Raw genomic sequence first — 16,555 nt, forward strand, 5'->3', positions numbered from 1 at the left:
CTTGTGCATATCCAAGTACTACCAAACTCAAACCCCAACCCCCCTTGAAACTCTGTTTTGTCATTCATATGCTCTCAATCTAAATCCCCATTTTTCACATTCCTCTGTGCCAAAACAAACATATGTCCTATAATCACTTATGGCTATAACATCATGTCAAATAAACTGGGACAATGTCCTTGAATTTACAAAGATTGCACAACACAAGGGTGATGATCCTATGTTGTGGGCCATACAGCTCTCTTCTAATCTTAACTCTGCTGGGGTTTCTTTGCCCTCACCTCAGCTCGCCACCCTTTTGGTCTCGCACATTTGTTGGGATAATAATGTCCCCGTTGCTTGGAAATTTCTTGAAAAAGCTCTGGTTTTTAATATTGTGCCTCCTATTCTTGTTCTTGCTTTGCTCTCCAAAAGGTATGCTTGTTTTTGTTTGATGTGGTCATTTTGTGTTTCATTTGTATTGTGGGGTTTTAGTGAATGGGTTTTTTGTATTTTCTGCAATTGTGCTTGGTTGCCTTTTTTCTTGTTGTTGTTACTGTTTGATTCAAGAAATGGGTTTTTGTAGATCATGACAATGATCTTATGTAAGTAAAAAGTAATTGATTTGTATATATTGAAGTTTAACTTCTGTTTGGGCTGGGATGACAAATTTCAGCCTATTTGTTTGCTGTTTGATGGTGTTTTCAATAGTTTTGTAAAAGATTATTATCATCATAATGATGTCTGATTTTGTTAATTCCTCCTCCTTGTGATGACTGCTGGTTTTGTGAAATAGCATGTGAGGCTTTGAAAAAGATGGTTAAATCCGAGCAACACATAAGAAAAAAAAGCTGTATTATGCAGTTTGATATCTGCTTGCCATATTTTATTTGTAATCTTGCCGTTGAGTGCCATAGTTTGCTGATACTGCTAACAATCATTAATGAAGATGTGTTTTCAAGTACTTGCGCGAAGTCTGTTTATAGTTACAACAACTTATCTCATACTACTATTCCTTGTTTTCTTCAGCATTATTCCAGAGCGACATTCTCAGCCTGCAGCATTTAGGCTATACATGGAACTTCTCAAGAGGCATGCCTTCACTCTCATATCGCAATTGAAGTGGCCGAATAGCCATATGTAAGTAATCATCATAACTGTGTTTCTTATGCTTAAAACATCATTAGCAACAGGTAGCATGTATGGTGATGGAAGTGCTTATAATGATTTTAACTTGAATTGTATTAAGATACATCATATTATACACTCTTATATCTTTGAATTAGCCTGGTATCTGTATCACTCAGAATCGTTAAATCCAGGTATGTAAGCAAAGCTAAATATACAGAGGCACTTCACATTTTCTCTACAAAATTAGTATTGATCACGAATCTAAATCAAATTCTATTTTATATAATGGATTATGTATGAAACCGAAAAAAAGGGTAGGGATGCTTAATCACTTTTGGACTTACATCAAGAACTTATGCTCAAGAGACAAAGATATTCATTCCTTAGACTATGTAATCTAGGGAATATCTTTGTGAACCTAATTAGAATATGCACACGAACATGGGCAAGTACGTGATTGTCATACCTGTTTTCACTTGAAAAGGCCTGAGCATGTTTTGAATGCAATACTTTACAACACCAGACCTTTGTTCTATGCACCAATAGTCTAACGAGGTGAGCAGCGCATCACTTAGACATTCATAGAAATTCTTTTTGTCAGATTTGTTTCCTTGTGAGTACTACACTCGCTTAGTTATGACTATAATCTGTGGTTTTGTTCTATTTGATATATTTTGATCCACGTGACATTGATGCAATGTGCCTATTTATACTCCACCTTACCTCCTTGTGGATATGCCTACTTATTGAAGTATATGTACCTATTTTGGAGTTTAAGGTATTAGTTTTTCTTGTCCAGTATGACTTTCAATAAAGATTTTTCTGTTTGCAGTTCTGTTTATAGTTTAAAAAATTTCTCACACTTTCAGGATCATCAATTCTGTTGACAAAGTTCTCCAGCTTTCTGAATTATTTGGTGTCCCAGCCGGTGAACCTGGTATTCTTGTAGTAGAATTTATTTTTTCAATTGCGTGGCAGTTACTAGATGCCGCACTGGATGATGAAGGGTTGCTGGAACTTGCACCAAAGAAAAAATTCGGATGGATATTCAAACCTGAGAATATGGATATAGATGGTCAAGGTAATTATAATGAGAAGAGGACCACCCATCAGGAGAGATTGAAGAGTGTTAATACTGTGATGGCCATAGAGTTATTTGGTCAATTTCTGCAAAACAAAGCTACTTTTGGAATGCTTCATTTGGCACGCAGAAACATGTACATATTTCTTTCGTTTTCCAACTTCTTGCAGTTTTCTGTTGCTATGAAGTATTGATCATTAAAAATTAATTTGGTCAACTTGATGCATGAAATTAATAGAGAACACTTACCCTATCACCTGTCATCTTCAAAGCTTTTGAGATGGCTCTATAGGAATGTAGGAATCACGTAACTATTTAATATTTTTAGGGCATCTTTGTTTTACATTATAAGCTAAATTACTGATAAATTCTATTGACTGTTTGTTTGATAAGTAAAAGATACTTATGTGTTAATGTTTGACTTGTAAGTTAAATTTTGAGATGTACAAAATGTGTACTTCAGTAATATTTTATTTTACAATTGACTTCATATCAATGAACACTTAAAATTTTATAGGTAACTTCTAGCACTTCTTCTTTACTTAGAAGTTCTTTTGACTTTTATTTATTAGTATTACTTCCATGATCTACATATTACTAATAAAAAATATTCAAGCTAATAGTAGCATAAAAGACAATAAAATATGCATTTTACTTGTAAGTAATAGCAGTAAATTTAAGTGAATATTACTTTTTATAAACCAAATGGGCCCTTAATATTACCGTGATCCTGATCATTGCTTGCAACTCTGTAAGGCCTGCACATTGGAGAGATTTCATCGAGCATGTACAGTTGCTTATAGTTAATTCATCAGCCTTGAGAAATTCAAAAGTTATGACGCCGGAGCTTCTTGTCCAATTGATATCAGCTACTCGCAAAGTCATGTCCCGAGAATGTAAAACAAGTTATCTTCAGGAGTTCCAAGAGATACTCGCGTGTGATCCTCTGGCTTCTTCTGCAGGTCTCTGTCATGGAACTAGTCGTTCTGCAATTTGGCTACCTCTTGATTTAGTTCTAGAAGATGCAATGGATGCTTCACAAGTCAATGCAACTAGTGCCATTGAGATTGTTACTGGTAAAATCTACTTTACTGTTAATCAATGAAAGAAGCAAAAGATGGTATTATTCATTCATAAGAAAATTTAAAACTACCAACATATTGGATTCGTATATGTCAGGTTCTGTAAAGGCTCTTCAAGCAATGAGTGGTAGCACTTGGTATGACTGTTTCTTAGGTCTTTGGATGGCAGCTTTACGCCTTGTTCAAAGGGTTTGGTTTTTCTAACTTATCATTTTCTTAAAATTTATAAACAAATTTTGATTGATTTTGTTCCAATCTTATTTCTTCATCAATGTTGTAGGAAAGAGATCCCATTGAGGGGCCTGTGCCACACCTCGTCACTCGCTTGAGCATGTTGTTGTCTATTGCAACTCTCGTCATAGTTAATCTCATTAAAGAAGAGGAAATTGCTTTAACTGCAGAGGCAGAAGTCCACAATGAAAAACACAGTAAAGAACGTGTTCCTGGAAAGCGGCGTAGAGACTTGGTTACTTGCTTGCAGAAGTTGGGGGATTTTAAGACTCTGTTGACTCCACCTGAATCAGTTATCCCTGCAGCCAATCAGGCTGCAGCAAAAGCAATGATGTTTATAGCAACCATCAATGCTGGCAATGCGTACTCTGACTGTGCCAGCATAAAAGACACGTCTATTAAATGTTGTAAGTGGTATCTTTCGTAACTCATGTACGATCACTAATATCTGATGTTTCAGTTTCCAGAATATATTCACATGTGAGTTTTTTTTATGTCTGGCGCCTGTAGTGCATATGCCACCGTAGATGTTTACACTAAGGGGGCTTTTGGATGGTAGATTGAAATGGGAATCAAGAATGGGAATGCAGGTATGAGAATGGGTATCCCAAGGGGTGGGGAATGAATTACCCACCAAGTGGGAATGGGGTTCCCATTCCCCACAACAAAATTGCTAATCCAAACACCAACACATGGGTTTGAGGTTTTGATTCCTGTTAACCGGGCTCATTAATCATGAACGAAACGTCCCCTAAGTGAATGAATTTTCTTAGCGTGACTTATCTTTCAAATGACAAAATCTTTAGGTAGATCGATATTGCCTAGTTAAGATCTTTACCTGGGTTAATGGGCATATGCATATAAAATGAGTAACAAAAGGTGTTGGAAACGGACCTGATATTAGATGTATTGAACCCATTTTATGAAACAGGCGAGTTAACATCTGTAGTATCACCACCCATAACTGTCTTAGGGTTCATACATGAGCACTTCAATGAGACAAGAACAGAAACAAAAGATAAAGGTCGACCTATTGGACAATTGTCTCTTCACACTTAATTCTTCATGTGCCTAATTATTTAAGGAGGTAATTTATTGTAAAAGCAAAAGTAGATTTATTTTCATAGAACTTGAACTTCCCTCGAATTCTGTGCATAGAACTTGAAATTCCCTCGAATTCTTAATCTTTATTGATAATGTCTAAACTGACTAGCATATATTTTTATTTGCAGCTGGAAACTTGCACCATTTGATTATTGAGGCTTGTATCGCACGAAAACTACTAGACACGTCAGTGTACTTTTGGCCAGGTTATGTGAACGGACTTACAGACCAAATATCTCATAATGTGCCTGTCCAAGTTCCTGGTTGGTCATCATTCATGAAGGGGGGTCAACTAACTCCAGTAGTAATTAATGCTTTAGTTTCATCTCCGGCTTCAAGGTATACACAAGGCCCTTAGGGTATCCATTTTTGTAATTGTCATAGAGTAATCTTCTACACCAGTCATCTGATCAATGTTACACTCTTCTATGTCAAAGCCGATATTACTACTAAGGTCCTATATAACATTTGAATCTACGTACGTTACTCTAACACAGACTTTTCTGACAATAAATCTAAAAATTCATTGATGTTGAGCAATTTGATTCAGTGTCGGAACATTTCAAAACTAAGCTTTACTTTCAGTTTTTTTTAAGTACCTGTGCCCCCCTGCTTGTCACCCAACTAATCTACTATAAATAAGAATGGTGAAGTGACATATATCTATATACTAATGTTTTGGAAAGCTTCAAGTTATGGGTCCATGGACCTTTTCAAGTTTTAACCTTCCATGGTAATAGAGAAATACTGGTCATTAACATCTAACTGGTTGAGTGGAGGTCCTTCGCAGATTCTTCAAGCGAAAATATTTTATTTTTGTAAACTAGTTTTATCAATTACTAAATATGTACCACCAACTCCTTTAGCCCTTAGATCTGTATGTATTACATTACACATGTTGGAACTTTATGAAGTCTTTATTATTACTATAACATATTTTAGCTACTTTTTTGGTGTTTAGTTGATTACTGTGCCTCTTAACCATGTTTAAAACACCAACTGAAGCAATGTGTATATCTATTTTCATATTTGGACTTGGACATGAAAGCTTTAAAGATCAATGACATTATAGTATTCACAGCAAGCGCCAGTTGTTTAACTGTAGAATGTCTCAACAAATTTCTATATTTTGATCCCATTCACAACGTCACTATTAAAACACGAATAGAAAACGGTGTATATATTCATAGGTTCGATACAAAGGATGGATATGTGAAAATCATTTATGTAAATTATTTACTCTATATTTAAATATGGAGACAGTTTCTGCCTTCGCATATGATGCTAATAAACCTATAAATATTTAATAGTTTCCCCCTGCCTCCCTATGTAAGAAAGTACAATGGAAAATATTTTTACTAATATATCCTTGTCCATAGCCAGGTCTTCAGTTATACGTTTTTTTTTCCTGCTGTTGGCTATATCAGATGCTCTCATTTATTGATTAGACAAGGTTAAGCAACTGAAATTTAAGCTCATAAATTTGATGGAAGCTTCGCAGAACTTGATAAAATCTTTGAGATTGCCGTTCAAGGATCAGATGATGACAAGACAACAGCTGCTACTATCCTTTGTGGTGCTTCTTTAAATTGTGGTTGGAATGTTCAGGTAGTCTACACTGAAGCATTTGTAATAGGATCATCCACATAAAATAAAACAAGTCATTAATTTCTTGGACATGCATGCTTTACTAGGTCAACGAAGCCAACATCATTATCTTCTCTTTATTTAGCCATGTTGAAGTGCAGATATGGTAACTGTAGTATATTTTGACATTTTCAGGAACACACTGTTTATTTCATAACAAGATTGTTGTGTCTTCCTGTTCCTGCTGATTATTCTGGTACTGACAGCCATCTGATAAGATATGCTCCAATGTTGAATGTCCTTCTTGTGGGTATAGCAACAGTTGACTGTGTTCAGATATTCTCTTTGCATGGCTTGGTATGTGAAGCTTATACTGGTGTACACATATGTATATTTATAATAAATATGCTCAGTAGTGTTCTGAAAATTTCTGTCTCACTAGCACAAACTCTAATTTATTGATCTTACTTTTAGGTTCCACAACTTGCTGGTGCGCTGATGCCAATCTGTGAAGTATTTGGGTCATGTGTGCCAAATGTTTCATGGACTTCAGCAACAGGAGAAGAGATTTCTGCCCATGCAGTATTCTCAAATGCATTTGCACTTCTTCTAATGCTATGGAGATTTAATCATCCACCTCTAGAACATGGAGTAGGCGAGGTACCGCCAGTAGGAACCCAGCTTACTCCTGAGTACCTCTTACAAGTAAGAAATTCCCAGTTAGTATGCAATGAAAATGTTTACTGGGACCAAAATAGGCGGAGACTTGCTGCTGATGCAAATTCGTCATTATCTGAACCCATATTCGTTGATACCTTTCCAAAATTAAAAGTATGGTACCGTCAGCATTTGGCATGCATCGCTTCACCACTCTCTGGCCTTGTTCATGGAACTCCTGTTCATCAGATTGTAAATGACCTTCTTACTATGATGTTCAAGAAGATTATAAATAATGGAAACCAGACTATGACATCCGCAATATCTGGTAGTACTGCCTCATCTGAAATAGGTAAAGAAACAGGCTCAAGGCCTATGTTAGCAGGTTGGGATATTCTTGAAGCTGTTCCTTTTGTTGTTGATGCTGCTTTAACAGCATGCGCGCATGGAAGACTTTCCCCTCGTGAACTGTGTACAGGTTAGTCTCTGATATGAGTATTTGATCTATTGTTTTATTAGCTGCAAGTACATTGAGTTTTACCAACATTTGAGGTTTTCTTATGGATTCTTGTCAGTTTCACACATGCTAGAAAGTAAATTCTCCTTGCTTGCATTCAAAAATTCACTCCACTCAACTGCTGAACTCTCATTTATTGAATCATGACAATTTTGTCTGAACCCAACTTGTTTGCAGTCACCAATCTGTGATCCTTTTGCAATACTCTTGGTACATTTGATTTAACACAAAGGGTTTTGCTGCAGTTTCTGGAAACCTTAGACAGAATTTGAAGTTGATGATTACAAAAATTTCTTCATTCTGTGGCAGGGCTTAAAGATTTAGCTGATTTTCTTCCTGCATCCTTAGCATCCATCGTAAGTTACTTTTCGGCGGAAGTAAGTCGTGGTGTATGGAAACCAGTATTTATGAATGGAGTAGATTGGCCAAGTCCGGCTGCAAATCTGGCAAATGTTGAAGAACAAATTAAGAAGATCCTAGCTGCTACTGGTGTAGATGTGCCAAGCCTTGTTGCAGGTTACCTTCCTCAAACCACAAATTATTACCAAAAAACCTTTTAGTAAAAAGGACCATCAGTCTATCACACAAGTTATAGAACATCGAGTTGGGTCTTGATACTAGATCACATTTTAAAACTTTTGACAGTCTTGGTTGCAGGATTAGGAAGTTTTTATCTATAAATAGATAAATAGATAGTTCAATCAATGTCAACACTTGTGCCATGTTTGGGGTGGAATAGAATGGATGTGGTAATGGAATAAATAATTTGGAAAAAAATAGAGCGCAAAAAGAAGGATGCAGGGCTTAAACTGAAAAGTGTGATAGCAGTGGTTACAGTTTACTAGAAGATCTGAGGAGAAGAAAAAAGTAATTAAATTATGTGACCATTTAGTTGGAGGAATTAAACTTTATATATTTTGTGTACTTATCCAGCTGTGAATACCTTATATATAGTAAGCAATGGTAACTTGGTCTACCTACAGGCTACAACGAATGTTACAAATTTCTATTTTCTGTTTTTCTGAGGCCGGCTATTCTAAGATTATGGATTACAACTTTTTCCTTGCAGGGGGGAGTTCACCGGCAACGCTTCCACTGCCTTTGGCTGCCTTTGTAAGCCTTACAATAACTTACAAACTAGACAAAGACTCACAGCGGTTCCTCAATCTGGCTGGTCCGGCCTTGGAGTCCCTTGCAGCCGGTTGCCCATGGCCATGCATGCCAATTGTGGCATCCTTGTGGACCCAAAAGGCAAAACGCTGGAGTGATTTTCTCATCTTCTCTGCTTCACGTACTGTCTTTCTCCATGACAATGGTGCAGTAATTCAGCTTCTTAAGAGTTGCTTTACTGCTGCACTTGGGCTGAAAAGCAGCCTTACTTCAAGCAGTGGAGGCGTTGGACCGTTACTTGGGCATGGATTTGAATCCCAATCTCATGGTGAGTTATCCCCAGTTGCCCCTGGGATTTTATACTTGCGCTCGTATAGGTCCATCAGAGATATAATTTTCATGAGAGAAGAAATTATTTCTCTATTAATGCAGTCTGTAAAAGATATAGTTTGCAATGGGTTTCGAAGAGAACGAATAGCGAAGCTGAAGAAAGCCAAAAATGGAATGAAGTATGGGCAGGTTTCACTTGCTACTGTTATGACAAAGGTTAAATTAGCTGCATCACTGGCAGCTACTCTAGCATGGTTTGGGGGCATTCAGTTGGTTCAGTCATTAATAAAAGAAACTCTACCATCATGGTTTATATCTGTTCATAGATCTCAGCATGAAGATGATGCAGGAGGCGCAGTTGCAATGCTTGGCGGATATGCATTAGCACATTTTGCTTTGCTATGTGGAGCTCTCGCTTGGGGTGTGGACACATCCTCGTCAGCATCAAAGCGCCGGCCTAAAATTTTAGGCTATCACATGGAATTTCTTGCAAGTGCTCTGGACGGGAAAATATCACTCGGTTGTGATCCAGCCACTTGGCGTGCATATGTGTCGGGTTTTTCGAGTCTGATGGTAGGATGCACACCAAATTGGTTGTCAGAGCTAGATGTACAAGTGTTGAAAAGGATCAGCAAGGGGCTTATGCATTGGAATGAGGAACTTGCTCTTTCTTTGCTAGCAGCAGGTGGCGTTGGTACAATGGGAGCAGCTGCTGAACTGATCGGCCAAAGTAGTCTATAGAGTTGAAATTAATTTTTTAACCAAAGTTTTCTTTAGGTCCAAATCATTTTAATAGAAGTATTGTCATCGAGCTCTCAGGTATGTTTGCATATCTAGGTTTCTTAATCTTTGTATGGGAGACGATAGACTCAAATTCTATTGGTAAATATAATCTGTTTACTTGTTGAGCTAATTTCCATTCTGCTCATATGCCCTTGAACATATAGGGCGGTTGGTATATCTAACAAGTGACAGGATTGTGGTGCAAGAAGCCTTCACAAGTTGTTGATTGTATTCTGATTTTGTGCCTCTGTATCGTAATTGTTACTCCCTCTGTCAATCATTTTTTTTACAATTTCCTTTTTGGATGTATTATCCAATTTTTTACATTTCAATACTTATCAGTTATAGTTAAATTTTATAATATAAAAGTCAACTACCCCCATTATTTTTCTCCATTGTGCTTTGTACTTTGTACATTAAATATCAATCGTTCTCAACACTGTCCTCACTTTTCTTATTTTTTCACTCTTACATTTGGGGGGACGGAGGGAGTATTTCATCAGTAAGGACTTGAGCTAGTTCGGCAGTTCCTGCCAGACTTAAAGAGCTGCAGATTGGAGTGTCGAGAATGGTCAGGCGATTTACCGGTGTTGAACTTTGAATTTTAGTGAAAGAACCACACTAAACATGTACAACAACTTGGAGATATTCTTTTGGTTTACACCAGTAACCTCTAATTTTTCAGTGTTATCTTGAATATAGTATATAATATATACACAGGAATTTATTTCAATACAACCATGACATTCCTAAATATGAAGTGTGCCATGAGATTTCGGAGAAGTCGCTTGGTTTTTAAAACTTTTAGATATTGATACGTATTTCTAGCATGCGGAAACTTCCAGCTAAACTTAAGATGAACTCATTGTTTACCATTTCTCCATTTTAAATTATGGGTGAAGGTCCTCATTGTCACTTTTTCTTTCCAAAAAAAAAAGCTCCTTGGACAAGATAACTTCAACCTATCACTTTGCAATATAGTAATTTATCCCTCGACCTTCTTTCACTTCAAAAAACCAAATCTTTCAATCCTAAAATGAGTTTTGCACGATTTTCAAACCTAAACACAACATGATATAGCATCTTTCTCCAAAAAATCAAAACGCTTAGTTATCTAACGTTAATAAATGATATTATTAAGTTGTATTTTCGGCCATATTTTCATAACTCTATGATATTTTAGACATTACTTGTGAAAATTGTGACATGGCCTTTTTTCTTAAATTATAGCATATTTCAAAATACGAATTACAACACTGCATTTTACAAGTTACAGTACACTGTATCGATTCTATTGAATGTGCCGTATACACCGAATTACAACGGCGAATTTAAAAAGAAAACATTACACCAAATAAAAGGAGTGCTTAGTGCTTACAACTCTCTCCGTCTCTCATTTCTTTCTCCCCCCAAACTGCGCATTACTTTATTTAATGTTTGTGGTCTTCGAAAATAAAAATAGATATCAGCTGATAAAAAAAATGCAGTTACTTATTTAATTTATAAGTCAAGATGATGAGCAAATGTAATATGATTTTGACCTTTCTCGCTCGTTTCAGATTAGCAATACTCTCTCTAGATCACTTTCGTGTTTACAAAACTCAACTTCGAAGTTGGAAGTGTAAACAACCGCCACCATGAAAAGTAAAAGCAGTGCCACTTTTCCCATTAAAAGCTAAATGTATAATATCAAACCAAAGTACAAATCTCCTAGTGTATCTTTGCTCTGATTACTTATTCTGTTTTGTTCTATTTTGTATACCATATAATTTCAGAACAATTGTGAAAACAAAATAATGTCTTCAAACTTCTGAGAAGGTTTACTAAATGAACATTGTATGGAGCTGTGTCCTCACCTCCCTCAAACACCAGGCATAATTGGACAAGAAGACAGATGAGATATAACGGCTCCATCATTGGCAGTCAGCGATGATCGCCTCCGTTGAATGTTATACTTCTGTAAAGAAACACATGATCATAGTTAGATTCAATCCTAAACATATCATATATGTAAATCTTAGGCATTGCAACAAAGGAAAAAGTTCAAAACTTCAAACCGAATATTGAATAGCTAGTCGATGACATCATCTCACCAAAATATGGGTTGTCTGGTACTACTTTGCAAAATTTCAAAATGTTGTATCACACAATAGGAGAATGGGCATAAGTCAGACCTGGAACCAAATTGCCCATCCTTTTGGCAAAAGGGATGTGAAGATGCTTGTTTTTTTTGAGATAATACATACCAAAACAGCTATTGGGCTAAATTAGTTAGTGCAAAGCCAGAAAATAGTACCATTATTGATCATAATACTGAAAAATAGTCAAACCAATGCTGGCTACAGACTCACAGTTTGTTTTGATTATTGTTTACCGAGATGGATATCTTTCATATGACTACATCCATTACAATTTCACCTTAAGAACAATGTCACTTTATGAATGGTGCATCTATCCACCATTTTCTCCACATCTATACTATACTATTAAAGCCGAAACATTAAAAGTTTGGTCGATCGGTACTTGAGCCGAAATATGGGCCTGTCGATACAACCAATTATTCTTTTTAACTAAAATATATTAATTTTTATATTTTTAAACTAAAATTACCTATTTAAATAAAACACATTATCTTTTTTAGATTTTCTAACTAAAAAAGCCCGATCCTATGCAATTACACGGGCGACAACAATGAGTTTTGCTTTCCAAGTGTAGATTTCGTTCTAAACATGTTAAAGTTTTCTCTTCGTCCATCGTTCAGAGCTCCAAATCTGTGAACTTCACCGTAGCCTACAAAGCTGTTTCCACCCCTAGAAAGCACGCCCCTTCTGGTTTTTGCTTGAGACTGTTTATTCATAATCGATACACGAAACTCGCATGCTGATTTGGTGCGCCGGTTGGTATTCGACCCACGAACCTCTTTAATTTAAAACATGATAGTATAATATATTTTTCATTATCTATTAAATCAAAACATTAAATATTAGGTTAGTATGATGGGTCGGTATTTGGGTTTAAATGTCTTTTTAACTTATTAAAGATTGATTGGTTGGTTTATATCTGGGTTTATAAGTCTCTTTAAATTATAACCAGTGTTGTAAAATAACGGGAATCGAACTTAATCGATGAAGTTATAGAACAAAGATTAATCGAAGATTAATGAGACTGATCGGGGATTAATCGTATAATTAATTGAATAACTAAATAATTAATCAGTTTGGCGAATTACGGAATATGGGTTAATCAGTGATTAGTTGTGATTAATCGTCGACTTTTAGAACAAGGATTGTAACATGTAAAAAAAATATTTTTTAACATTCTCATTAAAATATATATGTTCGATCTAATTTTTAATTAGCCATTTGACGGACTTAACTATTAAGAATTTATGTTGTTAAATAAAAAAATATTTAACCACATTAATATCATAATTTTATTTTCACAATAAAATTAGTTAAATTTAAAATATATACGATGAAATAACAAATATTATAACCGCCCGTGCATTGCACGGGTTATAAACTAGTTAGACAGTAACTAGTATAATAGAAGAAAATAAAGGTTCAATCAAGATTTTTATAATAGTATCCCATCAAAAGCCCGAATTACGAAATTGAGAACAGAATTCAATATGGAAAAGTAGAGTAGGGGAAAAGATAGAAAAAAAGGTGTAAAACTAAACAGCACAGTACTACTATTGGAATCTTGAAGACTATGATCATGATTGGGAGATGTATATTAGGCAGTACATAGGTTCCAGATGATGACAACTATAATTTATAGGATTTAATTTGGCTACCTGTTTAAGGTCTGCATGAAGTAATTACCCTTCAAACTAACTTAATAGGTAGTCAATTAAAAAGCGGAAAAGAACATCTCTACTTCAACAATTATTTAAAATACCCATGTTACCCAGACTCATTATTTAGCCTCGAGTATCCATATCAGACACTTGACAATCAAATAGTTCATTTTGGGGCAAAAACATGTAAAATTTTCAAAAAAAGAAATGTCAAGTCTGACACTTGGACGGGTATCATATTGGCCACTTCTTGCTGGGTGCTGGCAAGATTAAGATAAAAGTTAACTTACATTGCCAAGGGGTCATAGACTCATATTTATCCCCGAGTAGAAAATTACTACAAAGTTAATTTTTCGCTTCATATAGACATATCATTGTGCTCCAGCTCATCTAAGAAATAATAGAATTATTATCAAAATTGACTCTCTCTTTTTTTTTCCTTCAGCTTTATTTTAAAGCAAGTTAGTAGCATTTTATGAACTTTTGCTTATTTTCAGCATAATATAATTTTGTTCATGGTTGGAAGACAAAGGGAATTGTATGTCACCCAAGCAAGTGTCCACTTGTACTGTAATCACAATTCATTATGTTCACCTGAATTGCTAATCAAATACAATTCTCTAAGGTTGGTGCATTCACGTGAAATATGATGAAAAGTGTTCTAGTATTCAGTATGCTCATGGGTAGCTGAAAGAATATCGCAATATTTCTTGTTTACTTGGATGATATTCCCTTAAAACCACTTGACTCCAGAATTACAATAACATACAATCTTAAATATCTATGAAGAATTAAGTCACTATATATCACATATAATTCAATTTAACGGGAAATTATCAATTGGTAACATGAAAGACGCATCCGGAAAGGCAAGGAACTTTTAGTTTCAAAATTTAACTGGAAATAAGAAGGCTGTAATACAAATATACATGAAACATGCAGAGTTGCACACAAGCATAAATGAGTGTTCAACTACAATGTCGTTCATGGGATTCTGCTATACTATGTACAAACCAAAGATTCACACTAATAGGTATAAAACTGTTGAAAACCAAAAACAAAATTAACATCATCAAATCCTGGTCGACAACTGCTTAATTTCATATAATATATGTGTACGTACTTAAAATTCTATCCACATTCAACATGTGATAGTAGTTAGTATACTTGTATCCCGTCAAAGGCTATAAGAATCTACAGGAATGGACTAATATCCTAAAGAATCAGCTCTATAAAGCTAATAAAAACAAACAAGAAAGATTTCACTTATTTAAGTATGAATCCAATTGTATCTAACAATATCAATTTAAGCCTTTATAAAGTATGATGTATCAAAAGGACAGACTTAAATGATTTCATTGCAAGAACTACAACACGCAAGAATTCCAAACAGCAGAGGTGATAGAATACTTAGATCACTTGAGAAATCTCAGTCTAGTGCATATCCCTCTTCCCTTTGGTAAGGTTCGAGGCATAAGCGTGACAACGTGAGTACTCGAATTACTGTGGTTGACTAATATGATTAAAAGATAAATCTTTTACTCAAGAATTTAATCCAACAAGCTTATAAAATCATAAACTAACCCAAAAAACCTAAAACTGATCCTAATTGGAAGCAAACTACTCTTAATCAGTACAAACTTTGCAATGCCAATTCACTATCAAGATAAACAAAAGAACTTATAACAATCAACTCGAGCCTTAACTCATCCCTTAAAACAGAAATAAAAAAGAATAAATTTTAAAGTATGAAATCCTGAAAAACACATCTTTATCCACATAACTAGGAAAAAACTCCAATTAATACTCCACTATTACAACCTATATATTCAATTACAAAAACAGATAACTCTATTCTTAACTCACTAAAGCAAAAAAAATAAATTTAAGCATCATATACTCAAAAGCACATGTCTCTATTCATTAAACAATCCACTACCATGATATACTTTGTAATTCGATAGACACTAGTTAATGTCAATCCACTAGCATGATATACGAAACAACTCCAATTAGTTCTCCATTATCACAGCCTAGATTTTAAATCAGCGTAATTACAATAACAATCAACTCTATACGCAACTCATTCCATAACATAAAAAACAGATTAAATTCTTAAGCATAAAATCCTCAAAAGTATATATCTTAATTCAAAACATGATCCAATTTAGAATCAAGAAACTCACTTTTTGTGCTTCCTTCCACGTTTAACACTCCAGCCTTCCAGCTTAGCAACCGGGCATCCACACTTATCCCGGAAAATCAAAACAGCCCGTCCGTTAGGCGGCGCCATCTTCCTCAACTCCCCCCTCAAGCATTCATAATCAGGGTTGCTTTCTTTCCCACCTTTCCAAGGCAACAAATCAACTTCCCTCACCCCCTTCCCATCCAATCTCAAACACTCCTCATTCTGCAGCTGCAAATCAAACTCCAAGGCCTTCTTCAAGCCCTTACAGCCCACTCTCTTGCACTTTCTCGACCCAAAACACATATTAAAAACCACAACAGTAGAAACAAAGAAAAGGGTGAAGGAAACATAGTAAATAGACAGAGAAAAGTCAAGGGCATAAAGGGTAGGCGATATTATCGGGATTAATAAAGAAACAGAGTGAACGATGTAAGATAAGTAAGATGAGATCAAGAAAGTGCCTGAGAAAAGAGCTAGGATTAGGATGATGACGTCACCAATGTTTGAAGATGAGTGGTGGTGGCAGGGTGAGGATGATGGGGGGAGATTATTAGGGTTAGGGTTTGATGGGTGTCTGGGCATGGTGGTGGTGGTGGTGGTCAAGGAGGAGGAGAGGTGGTGGTGGTGGGGATGGCGCATGTTAGTACAAATGGGTTGGGTTGAGTTTGGTTTGGGTTGTTGATATAGGGTGGCTTAATGCTTTGTGGGCTTCCTTAACCATGGTAACGCGCATATTAGTTGACTTCTCAATTCACATGCCGTACGTTAGCCATTGTTACTTTTGTCCTTGTGGTTGGGTAATTTTACGTAAGCCTACGTTAGAGATTTTTTTTTTTTTGGAAAATATTAGGGATTTTTATTTGTTTTTTTCATAAATAATCAATATAATATGTAGTAAATTTTTATAAATTATTAAAACCAGTACCACTATATTTTATTTATTATCACAAGATTAAGCGGCCGTTTGGTTGGG

The 16,555-nt window shown here is 35.5% G+C and overlaps 2 protein-coding genes across 2 annotated transcripts; one reads left to right on the forward strand and one right to left on the reverse strand.

Annotated features, from left to right (window-relative positions):
- LOC108196348 (mediator of RNA polymerase II transcription subunit 33A) lies at positions 1 to 9,717 on the forward strand. Its single transcript, XM_017363599.2, has 12 exons — positions 1 to 414; positions 1,009 to 1,119; positions 1,980 to 2,327; positions 2,948 to 3,267; positions 3,371 to 3,462; positions 3,554 to 3,911; positions 4,737 to 4,947; positions 6,102 to 6,216; positions 6,391 to 6,552; positions 6,670 to 7,330; positions 7,679 to 7,885; positions 8,439 to 9,717. Exons 1-12 carry the CDS (start codon positions 140 to 142, stop codon positions 9,548 to 9,550), a joined length of 3,972 nt encoding a protein of 1,323 aa, XP_017219088.1. The 5' UTR covers positions 1 to 139; the 3' UTR covers positions 9,551 to 9,717.
- Positions 9,718 to 11,230: 1,513 nt separating this feature from the next.
- LOC108193931 (uncharacterized protein At5g19025) lies at positions 11,231 to 16,300 on the reverse strand. The gene is made up of 2 exons (XM_017360786.2): positions 15,581 to 16,300; positions 11,231 to 11,549 (listed from the first exon to the last, which is right to left on the reverse strand). The coding sequence occupies exons 1-2, from the start codon at positions 16,219 to 16,221 to the stop codon at positions 11,516 to 11,518; spliced, it is 675 nt and encodes a 224-aa protein (XP_017216275.1). The 5' UTR covers positions 16,222 to 16,300; the 3' UTR covers positions 11,231 to 11,515.
- Between the last annotated feature and the right edge of the window lie 255 nt (positions 16,301 to 16,555).

Source organism: Daucus carota, chromosome 7 (assembly GCF_001625215.2).
Source record: "Daucus carota subsp. sativus chromosome 7, DH1 v3.0, whole genome shotgun sequence".
Classification (NCBI taxonomy): domain Eukaryota; kingdom Viridiplantae; phylum Streptophyta; class Magnoliopsida; order Apiales; family Apiaceae; genus Daucus; species Daucus carota.

Excerpts from the sequence above, each read along its gene's own strand:
- LOC108193931 (XM_017360786.2), bottom strand. The coding sequence starts at position 16,221 with ATGCGCCATCCCCACCACCACCACCTCTCCTCCTCCTTGACCACCACC. Across the intron at positions 11,550-15,580 it reads CGTGGAAGGAAGCACAAAAA|AAGTATAACATTCAACGGAG; the intron begins GTGAGTTTCTTG and ends GTTTCTTTACAG.
- LOC108196348 (XM_017363599.2), top strand. The coding sequence starts at position 140 with ATGGCTATAACATCATGTCAAATAAACTGGGACAATGTCCTTGAATTT. Across the intron at positions 415-1,008 it reads CTTGCTTTGCTCTCCAAAAG|CATTATTCCAGAGCGACATT; the intron begins GTATGCTTGTTT and ends TGTTTTCTTCAG. Across the intron at positions 1,120-1,979 it reads AAGTGGCCGAATAGCCATAT|GATCATCAATTCTGTTGACA; the intron begins GTAAGTAATCAT and ends TCACACTTTCAG.